Source organism: Sus scrofa, chromosome 9, assembly GCF_054392235.1.
Source record: "Sus scrofa isolate SSC_HxYL_T2T_F1_AM1 chromosome 9, Sscrofa_HxYL_maternal_Yorkshire_Landrace_v2.0, whole genome shotgun sequence".
Taxonomy (NCBI): domain Eukaryota; kingdom Metazoa; phylum Chordata; class Mammalia; order Artiodactyla; family Suidae; genus Sus; species Sus scrofa.
In genome coordinates this window covers 128,569,860-128,586,484 of record NC_139391.1, presented here as the reverse complement: position 1 = coordinate 128,586,484, position 16,625 = coordinate 128,569,860, and the positions used below count along the sequence as shown (strand labels likewise).

Sequence of the window (16,625 nt, the reverse complement as noted above, 5' to 3'; positions counted from 1 at the left end):
GGCCACTGGGAGCCAATCAGGACGCCGGGGGCGGCCCCAGCCGCCGATAAAAGCTGCTGGGCGGCGGACCGCCTTGCAGAGCCGAGAATGGGAGAAGAGCGGATGGTTTAAGGAGCACCCTCGGCCTCCTCGCCTCTCCGCTCCGATTCTCGCTCTCGCGGCCTGCCCGCCCTGCCTCCTGCTCGCCGCCCAGGTAAGCGCCCGCCTCGACCGGGGGCTCGGCAGTGACGCGCGCCTCCCGAGCCACCGCGCCGGGACGGATCGGTTCGGCTCGGCCCTTGCCACCTCCTGCTCCTTCTCAGCGCCTCGGCCTGCGGCGCCTCCCGCAGGCTTCAGCCGCTCGTAGCTCCCGCGGGTCTCGGTTGGCGATGGCTGGGCGCGCGCATCGACGGGCTTCGAGGAGGGCGGGGAGCTGTTTTGCTCTTCCTTCAGCTGCTTGCGGCCAGAGGCGTCGCCCCTGGAGGTCGCTCAGCGGGGCGAGTGGTGGAGGCACTGCCCGGGCCCGGAGCCCCCGGCCCGGCGGTGTGGCGGAGTGGTCCCTCGGTGGAAGCTTCGCTCTCCTCCTCCGCAGTGGCGGGCCCTGGGGCGGATCGGCGCGGTTAGACGCCTGCGTGGAGGCAAAGGACCGTGAGCGTGTGCAGGGCGGCCGCTCCCGCCGCGGGGTCCCGGGGGCCTGCCCCTGTGACTGAACAATGGGGTGCCAGAGGCGCGGTGCGGCCCGGAGGGCGCGAGGGGTGGAGAGGCCTGGCGGGCCGGGCAGGGGCAGCAGCGGCCCGCTGTCCCTCCGGCAGACGTCCCTATTCCCCTTTCCCCCTCCCCGACCTTGGAGGGGTATGGCCCCCTTGACGAGGCCCTGAGACCCGGGCGGGGCGCCCACGTTCGGGACATTTCAGTGGGAAAGGGCCGCTCTCAAAGTGGATTATTCCAACTGCCCCGGGGGCGGGAAGCGGGGATCCTCCCCCGGCCGCAAATCCGCGAAGACCATCACAAACGAAAATGAAGACGACCTGGAGTCGCGGTCCTCAGGGTCCCCCTCCAACTGCTTCGGCTTCGTCGCCTACTCAGTGAACGCTGGAGAGAAACCGCGAGTCAAAATCAAGTCCTTGACCCACCAGCCTTCGTATTCCTGCTCATCCCGGTCGGATCTCGACCCCTCCCCGACTCCGACTCCCTCTCCCTCTCCGTCTCCCTCGCCCAGAAAGCTCCGGTGCGTGGACCAGCGGGAGCCCGAGACCCACGAGAGGCGCGAACGCAGCTCCAAAAGGAGAAGGGCTAAGGAGGGCAACCCCATCGATACCATTGACCTTATGTGGCTGGGGTGAGTGAGGAGGCAGGGATGAGGACCCTAACTGCAGACACGGCTAAAACCTGCAGCATCCCATCCCCTCCCACCACCACCACTAATCTTGTTACCTGGGCGGCGGCACCAGTTAACATAATAGTAGACTAGGATGTTGGCAATCGACTTGTAATGGAACCGAGCTGGCACCACTGAAAAGAGCAGAACCCAAGCTTAAGGGAGAAAGTGTGTCTTGAAGTCGGAGATGTAACAGGTTGGGGTGGAAAGCCCGGAGATAGGATTCTTTATAAGAGTCAGGGATTTTTGTTGTTCCTGCCTTTAAAGGCTGGATGAGTTGGGGATAGGGGGAGCAGTATTTGACAGACCAAATCTTCTAAAGGGAATAGGCAAAAGTAGTGGTTGTCTGCTAACACGACATGACAGAGAGCTTCTCTTCCCCTCGGGGAAGGGTGAGGCTGTCCGAGGGAGAAGCAGTTTTGTTTTCAGCTGGGCAAACATGGGCCGGTTGCCCATAGAAACTTTGCCACTGTACTTCAGAAAGTTGCCCAAGTCATTGGAGGAGAACAATGTGTTCCCTTTGCAGCCACCCAGGGCTATCAACCCGGGACTGGAGGGGTAGAACGTTTCCTCTTGTGTTGAGGTTTGATTTTGTGGCCTCAGTGTCTCTTCTTTAAGGGGTTTGCAGTTTTTAGTATGCCTAGAGGCTTTTGAAACCCCAGATCTTTTTGATTTAGAAGTGGGGATTTTTTAATTCCTTGCAAAGTTCTCTGGTGGAATCTGGTCATTCTCAAACTGAAACTGACTTTCTGAAGTGAGAACTGATGAAAATTGACCATGTGCATCTTAGAATCCAGCTTGAATCAGCTATTTTTATATCCTGGTGGTTATAATAACTGCAGTTGTTTTAGGAAGCCACCAACCTCTTAAACCTTCTAGCTGGGCCCCTTGTTTCACCCTACCAACTTTATGTGGGTGGCAGGAGAGTGTTTGGTTTTTGGAGGGGTGGAGGAATCTTCAAAAGGATTTTTTATTGAGATATCCTCTGGGGTGCAAGGAAAAGGGAAGACAGTCCAGAGATCATAGCAGCTAAGCCTTGCTGTGGTTGGCGTCTACTTGGAGACGCAGTCTGTTCTGCAAACTTTCCTGTTTCTGAACTTCTGTATTTTCTTTTTTGTGTGTTTTGGGGTTTTTTCCTCTTCTGGTATCTTTAGTATGAGAAATGAAAAATTCCTCTACCTCTGGTACACTGCAAAAAATAGAACTTGGTCCTCACAAGTTTAGATTCTAGCTTGAGGAGGCTTATCAGGAGATTTTTGTCTAGTATAAACTTTTAGAAAGTTCCTTGTGGTGCAGTGGGTTAAGGAAGCGGCATTCCTACCACTGTGGCGGCGCAGGTTTGATCCCTAGCCCAGGAACTTCCACATGCCGAGAGTGCAGCCACAAACACACTTTTTAATCTCTCTGAAAGCAAATTAAAAATGTACTGTGTGTGTGTACAATTAAATAAATGTACTGTGTGTACTTTTGTGTGTGTGTGTGTGTGTGTGTGTGTGGTTTCCAAAGGGAAGGGCCACCACTCCCACTTGACTTCTTGATTTAATTATCCCTAATGAGTCATTCCTGCAGTGGGTTTGTCTGGAGTTGGTGTTCTTAGTTGTTTTCTGTTTTCTCTCTTTTTCTCCAGAACACCGTCCACCATGGCCACCTCAGCGAGCTCCCACTTGAACAAAGGCATCAAGCAGGTGTACATGTCCCTGCCCCAGGGCGAGAAAGTCCAAGCTATGTACATCTGGATTGACGGTACGGGAGAGGGACTGCGCTGCAAGACCCGGACCCTGGATTCTGAGCCCAAGTGTATAGAAGGTGAGAGGCTGGGCAGAGTGAGGATCTGTGCTGTGTGGGGGCAGCGTGGGGGTGGGCAGCAGCCTGAGACCAAGCCCCCAGGTTTGGCCTTTGCTCTCCTGCAGGTAAAGCTCTTCTAAAGCAGGGCTTTTCAGGCTTCATTCAGTCAACATTAAGCTCCTACACTACCTCTGAGTACAACAACAATGGACTCCTTTATGTAAATGGAATCCTGCGGGTAAGCCAGTAGATTGCAGGAAAAAAAGATCAAGTGTGAATTGGAGGAGAGACAGGTTGGAAACTTTGCTGACTTGGGCATCCCTGCTTCGTTGGCTATAACGTACCCCCAGGAACCCATTTTGAAAACCATCATTTGAACCTGACTGTGTCATCTACTTCACAAACTTTTTTTTTTTTTTTTTGTCTTTTTGCTATTTATTGGGCCACTCCCGTGGCATATGGAGGTTCCCAGGCTAGGGGTCCAATCGGAGCTGTAGCTGCTGGCCTACACCAGAGCCACAGCAACGCTGGATCCAAGCCGCGTCTGCAACCTACACCACAGCTCATGGCAACGCCGGATCGTTAACCCACTGAGCAAGGGCAGGGACCGAACCCGCAGCCTCATGGTTCCTAGTCAGATTCATTAACCACTGCGCCACGACGGGAACTCCCACAAACTCTTCGAATGCTCTTTCCTACCCAAATAGAGAACTTGATACTGAGGTTCTAGATACAAAGCCAATGCCCTAAAGTGGTCTCTAAATAGGGCCAGGCATTCATTTGTTTTTAATTAGTGCCTCTTTGGGAAATTCTCCAACTGGCTGATTGCTTATCCCACAGGAGCTGTTATGAGCAAAGGGACTGTGGTCCGTCACCTTTTACCTACTTTTAGGATTGCTTACTTTTCTGGTCACATTCGAGGGGATGGATGAATAACTGTATTAATATAAAGTGTATCTTACACACCTGCTATGTGGCAGTATTGGACAGGCCCTGGAAAAAGGAAGGAGGACTCCTGGTCAACTGGAGTGATTAAAAAAAAAAAAAAAAAACTGGCCTTAAAAACATATTGTGGAGGAGTTCCCATAGTGGCTCAGTGGTAATGAACCGGACTGGTATCCATGAGGATGTGGGTTCAATTCTTGGGCCTTGCTCATTGCGTTAAGGATCCAGCATTGCCGTGAGCTGTGGTGTAGGTCACAGACATGGCAGCTCGGATCCCGCCTTGCTGTGGTTGTGGTGTAGGCAGGCAGTTGCAACTCCGGTTCAACCCCTAGCCTGGGAATTTGCATGTGCTGTGGGCGTGGCCCTAAAAAAAAAAACCAAAACAAATAAAATAAAACATAGTATGAAAGTGGATATGGGACCATCCTTGAATCAGTCACCCTGCTCACTGTCTGTTTCCTCATCTGTAAAATAAGGACCCAGCTTGAGCAAGGACAGTCCATTGACACAGTGGGGGGATGAGTTAAGAGAACAAAGCAACACAGATGGCCTATTGGGAGAAATCAGAGAATCTTTTTCTCCTTTATTGCAATACTTTAAATAATGCCTGACTTGCTGGTGATGTCCATTTTGTGTCTTCGGTATCCAGTAGACTTATTTAGGAAAGACATGTTATTCTTAGGTTATTCTTGTGACTGTTACTTTTAAGAAAGTGATGCTGTGGGCTTACCTGGAACTCAGGAAGATCTGTAGGGCTGCATGCAGACATCAGGGTTTGCATGTTAATAGCAGCAGTCATGCATCACTGACTTTCTGGACAAGAGACTGTGGCTCTTTAGAGACGGAAAGGTGAACGAGGGGACTGTACTCTTGCCTGAAAAGCTCCTGTGCGTTCTAACTTAAATTTTCTCCTCTCTTTTTACCCCAGAGTTGCCCGAGTGGAATTTCGATGGCTCTAGTACTTTTCAGTCTGAAGGCTCCAACAGTGACATGTATCTTGTCCCTGCTGCCATGTTTCGGGACCCTTTCCGCAAGGACCCCAACAAGCTGGTGTTCTGTGAGGTCTTCAAGTACAACCGAAAGCCTGCAGGTGGGTAGAGGATAGGTCTGGGTGCCCCCACCCCAATCCATGAATTGGAAAGGCGGGGAAGAGGCTATTCCAAAATTGGTACTGAGAAGACCAGCCTGTCTTAGAACTGTATGTGAAGTCTGTATTCGCTTGGGCCTCATCTCTCCATCTAGAACATCCTTGTTCAAAGAGGTTGCGTGGCCCATCCTCGCATTATTGGTGGCATAAAACAACATTCAATTTCTCTCTCTCTCTCTCTCTCTTTTTTTTTTTTTTTTTGCTTTTTAGGGCTGCACCCGTGGCATATGGAGGTTCTCAGGCTAGGGGTCCAATCAGAGCTACAGCTGCCAGCCACAGCCATAGCAACGCAGGATCCAAGCCCCGTCTGTGACCTACATCTGTGACCTACACCATAGCTCACAGCAGTGCCGGATCCTCAACCCATTGAGCAAGGCCAGGTATTGAACCCACAACCTCATGGTTCTTAGTCGGATTCATTTCCGCTACACCACGGCGGGAACTCCAACATTAGATTCTTCTAAATCTGCTTGCCGTTAGTCCTCTGTGGCACAGCCCTCCTGCCTGCCTGTAGATTTTAAGAACACAGATTCTAAAGTTAGAATGTTGGATTTGAATTCTAGTTGTGCCACTTCCTTGCTGTGAACTTGGGCAAGTTACTTTTCACCTCTACTCCTCACTTCCCTGATTTTAAAATGGGGAAATTAATAAAATCCATCTTAGAAAGTTGTTTATGGGGCGAACTGAGTTGATGAGTGCGGATAATTGAGAAGGCTCGTACACCACGCACTAGTTGCCTTTTCATTCCACACAGCGCGTTTCCTTTCTCTGCCCACGGACTAAAATGAGGACATCCGGCTTCACCAATAACATACGTTTGCCTTGAGGGTTGCTGGAGCCCCGCCCCTTTGGTGTTTGTCTAGCACACCCATTGCTCCCAGTTCTACTTCGTTCGTCTTTTTAAATTTGCCATGCTCTGCCAGTGAGACTTTTTGGCAAGTCACTTAGTGACTCTGGACCTTATTACTTGTCTTTGTTTGGAGAGGCATTATCATATTGTGGTAAATAACTTGAGCTCGGAAGTTGAGACAAGCAGAGTTTCCTGGCTCTGCTGCTTTTGCTGTGACCCGGGCAGGCTACCTGCCATCTCTGAGCCTCATTTTCTCATTTGTAAAAACGGAGACTCGTAATCCCCACCTCAGGGTTGTTAGGAAGACTCAAGATTATAGGTTTTCTTTGATAAAATATGAAGGTCATAAAATGGTTCCTGGGACATAGTGGAATAGTTATAGTAATGAGTCCATAAAGTAATTCTAGCTTAGAAATAGTTTCAGTTGAGTTCATTGCATTTTACTGGGGTTTGGAGGGGGTTTGTTTGCTTTTGCACCAGCCAATACTATAGAACTTTGTAGTGGTTTACCTTCTCACCTAGAATGTAAGGCTCTTCTTCTCTCAGTCAAAATTGTAGATTTGGCTCTAAATGCCTGAGAAACTAGGAATAGATGGAAAGCGAGAAGCAGTTCTCTAGTGAATAGAGAGTTTAAGTGCTTGACATTTGGCGTTTGGGAGGGGGCCAGCTTGCAGATAAAGTGAAAACGTGCTCTATTCTGGATCCACTGCCGTGTGACTTTGTTGTAACCCAGTTTAGTTATAAATAAAGCCTTTTGAGAGTCTCCCTACAGATACATAATTATAGCTTCTCTCATTGTCCGCTTTTACACCAGCGGGGACTGAAAGCTTACAGTGCAGCCAACACTCATCATCTCAGGTGTGTGGATTCCTGGAAACCACCTCAGGCGCATGTGCATTCGGTACATTTGCCCATGCGTCTCTAATAAGTGTGTTGGCTCTTTCTTTTTCCTAGAGACCAACTTAAGGCACACCTGTAAACGGATAATGGACATGGTGAGCAACCAGCACCCCTGGTTTGGAATGGAGCAGGAATATACTCTCATGGGCACAGATGGACACCCCTTTGGTTGGCCTTCCAATGGCTTCCCTGGGCCCCAAGGTGAGTCCTCCCGGTGAGAGAGGAATCTTGCTTTTTCCCCAAGTGTTAGTTGGCAAAGAAAAAAGTATCTCTCCAGAGATTGGAATGAATCCTCGTGGATTAAAAAGGTAGAGGAGTAGTATCCCAGAGACTGGTTGAAATAATACTGTAGAGCCCTTGTGTCACCCAGATCCAGGCATGGACATTTAGACATTAACACTGAGGGGAACCCTTTGGCTTTATGAGAGGAGCCCCCTGCACCCACTCCTCTACGTCCAGGGACAGTTAGGGATGGGATTCTAGAGAGCAAGTGGTTGAGAGCTTTCTGACATCTGACTTGGGCCGGTCATCTTACCTAGCTAGGGATTTTCTCCATGTCTTGCCTCTTGACATTCATTCCACCTTGATGCCTCTGCAGGTCCGTACTATTGTGGTGTTGGAGCAGACAAAGCCTATGGCAGGGACATTGTGGAGGCTCACTACCGGGCCTGCTTGTATGCCGGCATCAAGATTGGGGGCACCAATGCCGAGGTCATGCCCGCCCAGGTAAATGGCTCTAGCCCATCACCTTCCCCGCCTGTAGGCAAATGAGGGTTTTGCTAGCAAGGGCTGCTGTGATGCACCAGTCCTTAACCCAGCACTCTCGAGGTGCTGTGGAATAGAAGTGAAATGGGAGCAGGTGGGTTGGGGCGAGCAGTTGGTTTTGCTTTAAAGGCCAATCTTCTTCTCGTTCTCTCTAGTGGGAATTCCAGATCGGACCCTGTGAAGGAATCGACATGGGAGATCACCTCTGGGTGGCCCGATTCATCTTGCATCGTGTGTGCGAAGACTTCGGAGTGATCGCCACCTTTGATCCTAAGCCCATTCCTGGGAACTGGAATGGTGCCGGCTGCCACACCAACTTTAGCACCAAGGCCATGCGAGAGGAGAATGGTCTGAAGTGAGTGTGGGCTCCTGCTGGAGCCATTTCACTCTCTTTGCAAAAATACTTGCCAAGGAGTTCCTGTCCTGGCGCAGTGGAAGCGAATCCTACTAGGAACCATGAGGTTGCGGGTTCGATCCCTGGCCTCACTCAGTGGGTTAAGGATCCGGCGTTGCTGTGAGCTGTGGTATAGGTTGCAGACAAGGCTCGGATCTGGTGTTGCTGTGGTGTAGGCCAGCAGCTGTAGCTCTGATTGGACCCCTAGCCTAGGAACCTCCATATGCTGCGGGTGCAGCCCTAAAAAGTTAAAAAAAAAAAAAAAAAATGCTTGCCAAGAATTTGATGTATTGGGGATGAGTAAGCTGGCCTCCTCAGTTCATGCCTTAGCTCTTAGCATTCAGCTTCAAAAATTGTCCTCTGATCCTGATGTTTGGTTTCTATTTGAAAAGTACCCCCAAAATACTATTAGGAGCAGGATTCGAGGATGGTGATCGGGGAAAGTTGACATAGATTAATGCGTTTGGAAATCTACAGAACTAAAGTAGCAGCAACACAAGCTTATGAATCAACTTCAGGCCCGTGAGTGGGAGAAAGTCTTGGATGGGGGTCTTTTCATTCAACACAGGAGAAGACCAGCGCTCTTAAGCACAAAGACACAAGGGTTACAAAGCATAGTACTGCCCCTGGGGAGGAGCTGTTCCCTGGGGCCATGCTTGGGAAAATTGATCCCTGGAAAACAATCTTTTGTAGATGAGTCACTCCATCCTTGGATCCATACCTGCTTCTCTGCCTTTGAAGGGCGGGTCTCCTGGTGGCAGGTCGGACTCTCATCTTAACTCTTTCCTCCAGGTACATCGAGGAGGCCATCGAGAAGCTAAGCAAGCGGCACCAGTACCACATCCGAGCCTACGATCCCAAGGGGGGCCTGGACAACGCCCGGCGCCTAACTGGATTCCATGAAACCTCCAACATCAACGACTTTTCTGCCGGCGTGGCCAACCGTGGCGCTAGCATCCGCATTCCCCGGACTGTCGGCCAGGAGAAGAAGGGTTACTTCGAAGACCGTCGCCCTTCTGCCAACTGTGACCCCTTTGCGGTGACAGAAGCTCTCATCCGCACGTGTCTCCTCAACGAAACTGGCGACGAGCCCTTCCAGTACAAAAACTAAGTGGACTAGACGGGCAGCCATCAAAACCCCTCCTAATTCTACACCGCCCCCCCCCCTCGCCCCTCTCAACTGTCGTAATAGCTGTAACTCAAAGGGCGGAATAGCAAGGTCTTTTTTATTCCTCATGCCCAGTTAATATCTCTTGCTTTCTTTGGCCAGGATAGAGGGCTCAAGTTCCTAATCTCTTCACACACACACCCCGCCCCTTTTTTTCCCTATCACTGAAGTTTCTAGTGTGTTAGTGGGGAGGGAGGTGGGGAGTCATAACCACTGCTTCCATTTCATCAGGTGTGTTTGTCCAGTAGGCACAGCTATCCGGACAGAGAACATAGTCTTTGTGCAGGGAAGGGGCAGACTTTCTCTGAGTGGTAGTTGAGTCAGGGGTCAGAGGACCTGACTTTGGTTCGGTTAGAAGTCTCCTTCTTGGTTGGTGGGCCTTCCATTCCTTAGAAGGTTAGAACCAACTTTCTCTTAAGGGTGAGCATTAGGAGAGAAGGAAGGGTGGGAAATGAGGTAGGAAAATGCCCTCGATCTGGTGTGGTATTTCCCTTGCCTGGGGCTAAAGGCCCTGATTATGTTCGGCGTAAATGGATGGCTAGCCCTACCTTAAAAGAAAAAGTTCTTACTGTCTGGTCCATTTATAACACAAAGAAGAGTAGTATTTTTATATTTAAATGTAAAAACAAAAAAATTATATATATGGGTGTGCAGATAAATGGTTTTTTTTTTTTTTTTTTTTTTTTTTTTTCCTAAGAGAGAAAACCATTCTGGTCACTGGGAGCCAAATTTGAGACGGTAGTCTGGTTAGAAATAAGGATCTCTGGAGTTCCCACTGTGGCGCAGTGGGTTAAGATTCCCACTGCAGCGGCTTGGGCCACTGTGGAGGTGCAGGTTCGATCCCCACCCATGTGCAGGGGGTTAAAGGATCTAGAGTTGTTGCAACTACGGCTTGGGATTCATTCCCCAGCCCTGGTGAAAACTTCCATATGCTATGGGTGTGGCCATTAAGAAAAAAAAAAAAAAGGATGTCCTTCTGAGTGGGGTGGGGGTGGGGTGCATGGAAAGTTAGCTATTTGGGGCTGTTCTTCCCTCACTACCACTTCAGGGCTTCTCTGTGCCCAGCCCACCCTTCTGGGGTGGTGGTGGGGCAACGCTGGTTGTTTAACAGGTGGCAGCAGGAGCTGCCATCTGATCCGTGGGGCTTTGGTTTAAAAAGATACACATGTACTTACACACACAGGGGTCTGGAAATCTGAGTTGGCTGGTCAACTTGAGCATGTTACTGACAAGGGGGTATTGGGGTTATTTTCCGGTGGCACTAGCATGTCACTAAAGCAGGCCTTTTGATATATTAAAAAAATTTTTAAAGCAAAACAGAAGTTTAGATTTTAATCGTATTTGTAGGGTTTCTAAGTCTTTGTTTTACAGAATTGCTTGTTTGCTCCAGCAGTCTCCTTCCTCTCTGCTCTAGGAGGAAGTGGGTCTTGCCTGGAGTCCACACACTTGTAATTTTGTATCCTGGTGTCTAGTCTCTGAGTGTGAAGTAATCCCTTCCTTTGTTAAGATTCCTGAGGAGTTATTTTTTTCTTTTATAATAAAACCCCCACCTTTGGTCCCTATATTTCCCCTGCTGTTTCTGCCTGTTTTTGTGTTGGCTGCGGCAGGTGGGTTGTGGTTTTCTCTTAATGTGACTTCTAATTGCCAGACTTCTGGTTGCCACATATAGTGTGTTCAGAGTTAGATAACTCCTCATTGTAAACAAACTGTGTTAACTGCCTGGAGCTGCTCTTATAAATCAACCTAACATTTATAAGATCTCTTCTGACTTGATTCTTTGTGATTCTTTTAAATCCCTATGTGCCGATTTGTTCCCTTTTCCTACCAAACAAGGTGAGTTTGTTTTGTAAGGCAAAGTAAATGCAGGTTTACCTGTTCTTGGAATTGAGAGAAAAAGCAAAACCTTTCCTAAGTCGTATTGCCAACCAGCTCTTCCCCATGCTTTTGAGTATTTGGCCATCAGTCAGCCCTAGAGTTTTGTAGTAAGATACAAACCCCAGCTCTTCCTGCCTGTGCTCCTGAACTTGGCATCGCCCTATCCTGCTGTCACGTTGTTTTGAACACCCTTCTGGCTTAATTTTATAGCAGCATCAAGTATTTAGTGTTTTCGACTAGTCTCACTATCCCTACTTGGTCTCCAGTTCATCCTCTGCCCAGTTGCCAGTGATTCATCTAAATAGCAAATATTGACCACGTTGCTACGCTGGTTAGAGCCTTCTGAGGCTGGCTGTGCTAAAGGCCAGCCAGTTCCAGAGAGGCCTTGGGTATGCTATTCCTTGCTCTAGATCAGCGAGCTGCTTGTGATGCCCCCCAAAGCTCCAAGTTGAACCCTCTGTGCCCCTGCCCTCAGTGCTTTTACCTGGACTCCTACTCCTCCTGGCTTCCTAGCTATTTCCACACCAGGTTGGGTAGGAGCTCACTTCTGCTCCATGGTACTGTGCACACACCTTTAACAAAAGCACTTATTCATCCAACATTTTCACCTTGTTAAGGTGCCACGTATTGTGGACAGTGGTAATTAACCCTTTTTAAAAGGTAGTGTCCTCATTTTGGAGGTAGCATTAACTTGTTAAAGCAAATTTGGAAATGGAAGTTTTTTCTGGGTAAGTGTTCATTGCTCCAGTCTTAAGGAATCCTCATTATCCGCTTCTTTTTTTTTTTTTTTTTCTTTAGGAAGTTTTAGGTCCTGACAATTTTCAGAGTAGAATGATCTTAACCTATTGGGGTCCCAGTTAGCACCATGTTTCATCATGGTTATTAAGAATGCCCGCTGTTGCTGTTTTCCTGATTTTGTTGACAGATTATTTCAACTGAAATTCTACTTCCCATCCCTGGCTAAAGTTGGCTTCCCTTCCCTAGGTCACCCCCGCAGTTCTTGGTAAGCGGGGTATTTGCTCAGCGTAAGCACTACATTAAGGCAATGACCTGAGCACTTTGCTTTTGTATTCCTTGTCACCAATTCCCTGGCAGAGTGCCTGAAAAGGAGTTCTAAGTTAATGCGATCAGGACTTATGTGGAAACAACCAGCATATTTCCTTCACCACTTATTTACCTGGAATTACCTTTGACCCACACAGTTCACAGGGCAATCCCCTTGTATTTCTAAGGTGTTTTTTATAGCTCTTTTAGCAGACACCGGGTTATATGATAACTTTATCAGAGATAGGTTAAACAGAGAAGGATGGCCAAGCCTTTAGTCTTAAAGAGACAGACCAGTATTCATAAAAGGAGTTCCACATTTTAAACATGAGTTCCCTTAATTTCAACCTGCTAGTTACTGGGTTAGAGCTAAATGACAGCACAAGCTAACGGAATAGTGTCAAAGAGCTAGTAGAGGATTCCAAGGAGTTCCTTGGATGGTTACTATTGGGGTCATTTAAGCCAGAACTGTGTTGCCGGGTTGAATGCTACCCTAGTGGATAAAAGAATTTCTTAAATACTTAGCGCCAGGTCTCCAAACATCTCACCAATGGCTCCTCTTAGGTAATTCCAGCTACTCCTTAGCCCTTACACCAATGAAAGTCGCAAACTTCGGAAAGTAACTTGCTATCCCAAAGAAAGCCCTTCACTACAGACCTTGATTATAAACTTCACAAAGGCAGCAATCCTGTTTTTCTTTTTCAGAACTGTATCCTGACCTGTCATGGTGTCTGTAGGATGTCTTTGAGTTATTTTTAAGTATTTTGTAAACCCACAGCTCTATGGGTCGTGTCAAACCCATGAGGTTTTGGTGGTTTGGCTATATTTTAACTCTGGTCATGGTACTAAGGTGAGGTTATGTTTTACTGAATTTTTAATGATGGCTGGCTTGCTTAAGTCTGGCTGGAGTCAGGCTGCCAAGACCCTTGTGTTGCTTTATGAGTACTGGCAACTCATATCATTCCAAAGGCTTCAGATTAATTGCTATTATAAACAATTTGACCTGATTAGAGCTCTGTCACTTTATAGACTTTAGCTCAATTACTAACCACTCATTTTTCAAAAAGTCATACTTAATTTTACAACTTTCAGTCAGATGCACATATATAAAATATAGGCATATACCATGTTGGGGCATATGCATATATGTACACATTAGATACACAACACAGTATCCAACGAGAAACTTTTTTTTAGGGCCACACCTGCGGCATAGGGAGGTTCCCAGGCTAGGGGTCCAGTTGGAACTGTAGCTGCCAGCCTATACCACAGCCACATCAGTGCTAGATCTGAGCTGCATCTGCAACCTACACCATGGCTTGCAGCAATGCTGGATCCCTAATCCAATGAGAGAGGCCAGGGATCAAACCTGTGTCCTTGTCCTCATGGGTACTAGTCAGTTTTGTTTCCACTGAGCCACTCCTTTTACTAAAGCTATAGCACCTTGTAAAGGGGACAGGAACTTATGAAGCAGAAGCAGTACATATGCAAGTGGATTCACTGGGTTGAGAAGCTGTCATTAAGAGCAGAGAGGCAGGACACAGAAACTACAATCATTCTTTTATTTAGTTTTTTTTTTTTTTTTTAACAATTTTTATTGGTGTACGGCCGACTTACAAAGTTGTGTTAGTTTCACGGGCACAGCAAAGTAAATCAGTTATACATATACACATATCTGTTGCTTTTCTGATTCTTTTTCCATATAGGTTATTATGCAGTATTGAGTAGGTTACCCTGTGCTATATAGTAGGTCCTTATTACCTATCCATTTTATATATAGTAGTGTGCATATGTCAATTCCACCCCACATTTCCCCTTTGGTAACCATAAATTTGGCTTCCAAATCTTTGAGTTTCTGTTTTGTAAGTTCTTTTGTATCATTTTTATTAGATTCCATGTATTAGTGATCTTGTATGATATTTGCCTTTCTCTGACTTACTTCATTTAGTATGATAATCTCTAGGTGTATCCTTGTTGCTGCAAATGGCATTACTTCATTCTTTTTATGGCTGAGTAGTAGTCCATTGTTTACATACACCATGTCTTCTTTATTCACTCCTCTGTTGATGGACATTAACGTTGCTTCCATGTCTTGGTTACTGTAAATAGGGCTGATGTGAATATTGGGGTGCATGTATCTTTCTGAATTGTGGTTTTCTCTGGAGATAAGCTCAGGAGTGGGATTGTTGGATCATATGGTAGTTCGATATTTAGTTTCTTTTTTTTTTTTGCCTTTTTGCCTTTTTGCCTTTTCTTGAGCCACTCCTGCGGCATGTGGAGGTTCCCAGGCTAGGGATCGAATCGGAGCTGTAGCCGCTGGCCTACACCAGAACCATAGCAACGTGTGATCTGAGCTGCTGTCTGCAACCTACACCACAGCTCACCACAACGCTGGATCCTTAACCCACTGAGCAAGGCCAGGGATCAAACCTGCAACCTCATGGTTCCTAGTTGGATTCGTTAACCACTGCGCCACGACGGGAATTCTGATATTTAGTTTCTTAAGGAGCCTCCATACTGTCCTCAATAGTGGTTGCACCAGCTTACATTCCCACCAATGGTATAGGAGGGGTGCTTTTTGTCTCCATACCCTCTCCAGCATTTTTGCTTTCTGGTAATCTGTCTGTCTTCTTTGGAGAAATGTCTGTCTGTTTAGATCTTTCTCTTCTTTCTTTTTTTTTTTTTTGGCTTTTTAGGGCCACACCCGCGGTGTGTGGAAGTTCCCAGGCTAGGGGTTGAATTGGAGCTACAGCTGCTGGCAAACATCACAGCCACAGCAACGCAGGATCCGAGGTGTATCTAACCTACACAATAGCCCTTGGCAATGCCGGATCCTCCACCCACTGGTTGAGGCCAGAGATCGAACCCGCATCCTCATGGATACTAGTCGGATTTGTTTCCACCGTGCCACAAATGGGAACTCCTGTTTAGAGCTTCTATTTTTCAGTTGGGTTGTTTGGTTTTTGTTTGTGTTTTTGTTTTTGGTATAAAGTTTATGAGATGGTTGTATATTGTGGAGATTAATCTCACTTTGTTTGCAAGATTTTCTCCCATTCTATGGGTTGTCTTTTCATTTTGTTTATGGTTTCCTATTCTGTTAAAAGGCTTCTACACTGAATTAGGTCCAGTTAGTTTATTTTTGTTTTTCTTTTCTTTCTTTTTTCTTCTTTTTTTGGCCATACCCACAGCCTGAGGAAGTTCCCAGGCCAGGGATTGAAGCTGTACCACAGCAGCAACCTGAGCCACTGCAGTGACAATGCCAGACCCTTAACCTGCTGTATTATGAGAGAATTCTGGTTTTTGTCTTTATTTTTATACCGTGGGTATAGCCCCTCTTCCCCCCCCAAAAAAGACCAGTGCTTTCAATTTCTGGTTACTTCTTAGTGATCAAAGTTCACAGCTGAATTCAGAATGCCAGGGATGTTGGAGAAGTCTGACAGAAATGAACAATGCAGATGTTAACAGCATTTCTTTTGGGGGAAAAAAGGGCAACATTTTAGTATGAGTAATAATAGCAATATTTAACCATAAAATAATTTAAAATTCATTTCTTCCAGGTTAGTGAGAACAATTTCTTTCTGTCTGAAGAAGCAGGATGAAATCTTCCCCAGGGGACTGAACCCAGTCCTCCCCGTCCCTGAGGAGTATATGTAATTTGAAAGCACTGAAGTGCACCATCCATCATTGCCTAACAAATTATTCCAAAAATATAGCAGCTGAAAACAGCAAATATTTATTATCTGATACAGTTTCCTGGGGTCGGGAATCTGGGGGTGACTTAGCTGAGTGGTTCTGCCCCAGAGTTTCTTTGGAGGCTGAGTCAAACTCAAGGCTGCAGGCTATGAAGATTTGACTGCACAGCAGGGTCTGTTCCCAAACTTGGTCACATAACCAGGCAGGAGGCCCTCATTCCTTGCCACATGGCCTTTCCATAGTGCCACTCATGACATGTCCTTGTTTAGCATGAGAGAAGCAAGAGAGAAAATGGGGGGGGGGAAGAAGAGACACAGTCTTTTTATAACCTAATATTGAAAGTGATATCCCATCCCTTTTCCCATATACTCGATATGCTGGAAGAGAGTCACTTAGTTCAGTCCACATTTAGAGGGAAGAAAACTCTACCTCCTGATGGGAGGAATATCAAAGAATTTGTGGGCCGATCTTTAAATTTATCACAATAGGCAGCTTTGGCTCTGAGACAGTAGTAAAGATTGAAGTATTATCCTGGGGAGAAAGTTTTTTATTTAAGGTTTCTGATTTCTTTTTTATTTGCTTTTTAGGGCCGCTCCCACGGTATATGGAGGTTCCCAGCCAGGGGTCGAATCGGAGCTACAGCTTCCGGCCTAGGCCAAGGCCACAGCAACTCAGGATCTGAGCTGCGCCTGTGACCTACAC

The 16,625-nt window shown here is 47.2% G+C and overlaps 1 protein-coding gene across 4 annotated transcripts; it reads left to right on the top strand.

Annotated features, from left to right (window-relative positions):
- The first annotated feature begins 75 nt into the window (after nucleotides 1-75).
- On the top strand, nucleotides 76-11,069 carry GLUL (glutamate-ammonia ligase). 4 transcript variants are annotated; one of them, XM_021102200.2, is made up of 8 exons: nucleotides 76-193; nucleotides 1,199-1,318; nucleotides 2,985-3,163; nucleotides 5,016-5,177; nucleotides 7,039-7,185; nucleotides 7,583-7,710; nucleotides 7,905-8,104; nucleotides 8,936-11,069. In XM_021102200.2, the coding sequence occupies exons 2-8, from the start codon at nucleotides 1,308-1,310 to the stop codon at nucleotides 9,252-9,254; spliced, it is 1,146 nt and encodes a 381-aa protein (XP_020957859.1). In that variant the 5' UTR covers nucleotides 76-193; nucleotides 1,199-1,307; the 3' UTR covers nucleotides 9,255-11,069.
- The last annotated feature ends 5,556 nt before the right edge of the window (nucleotides 11,070-16,625 follow it).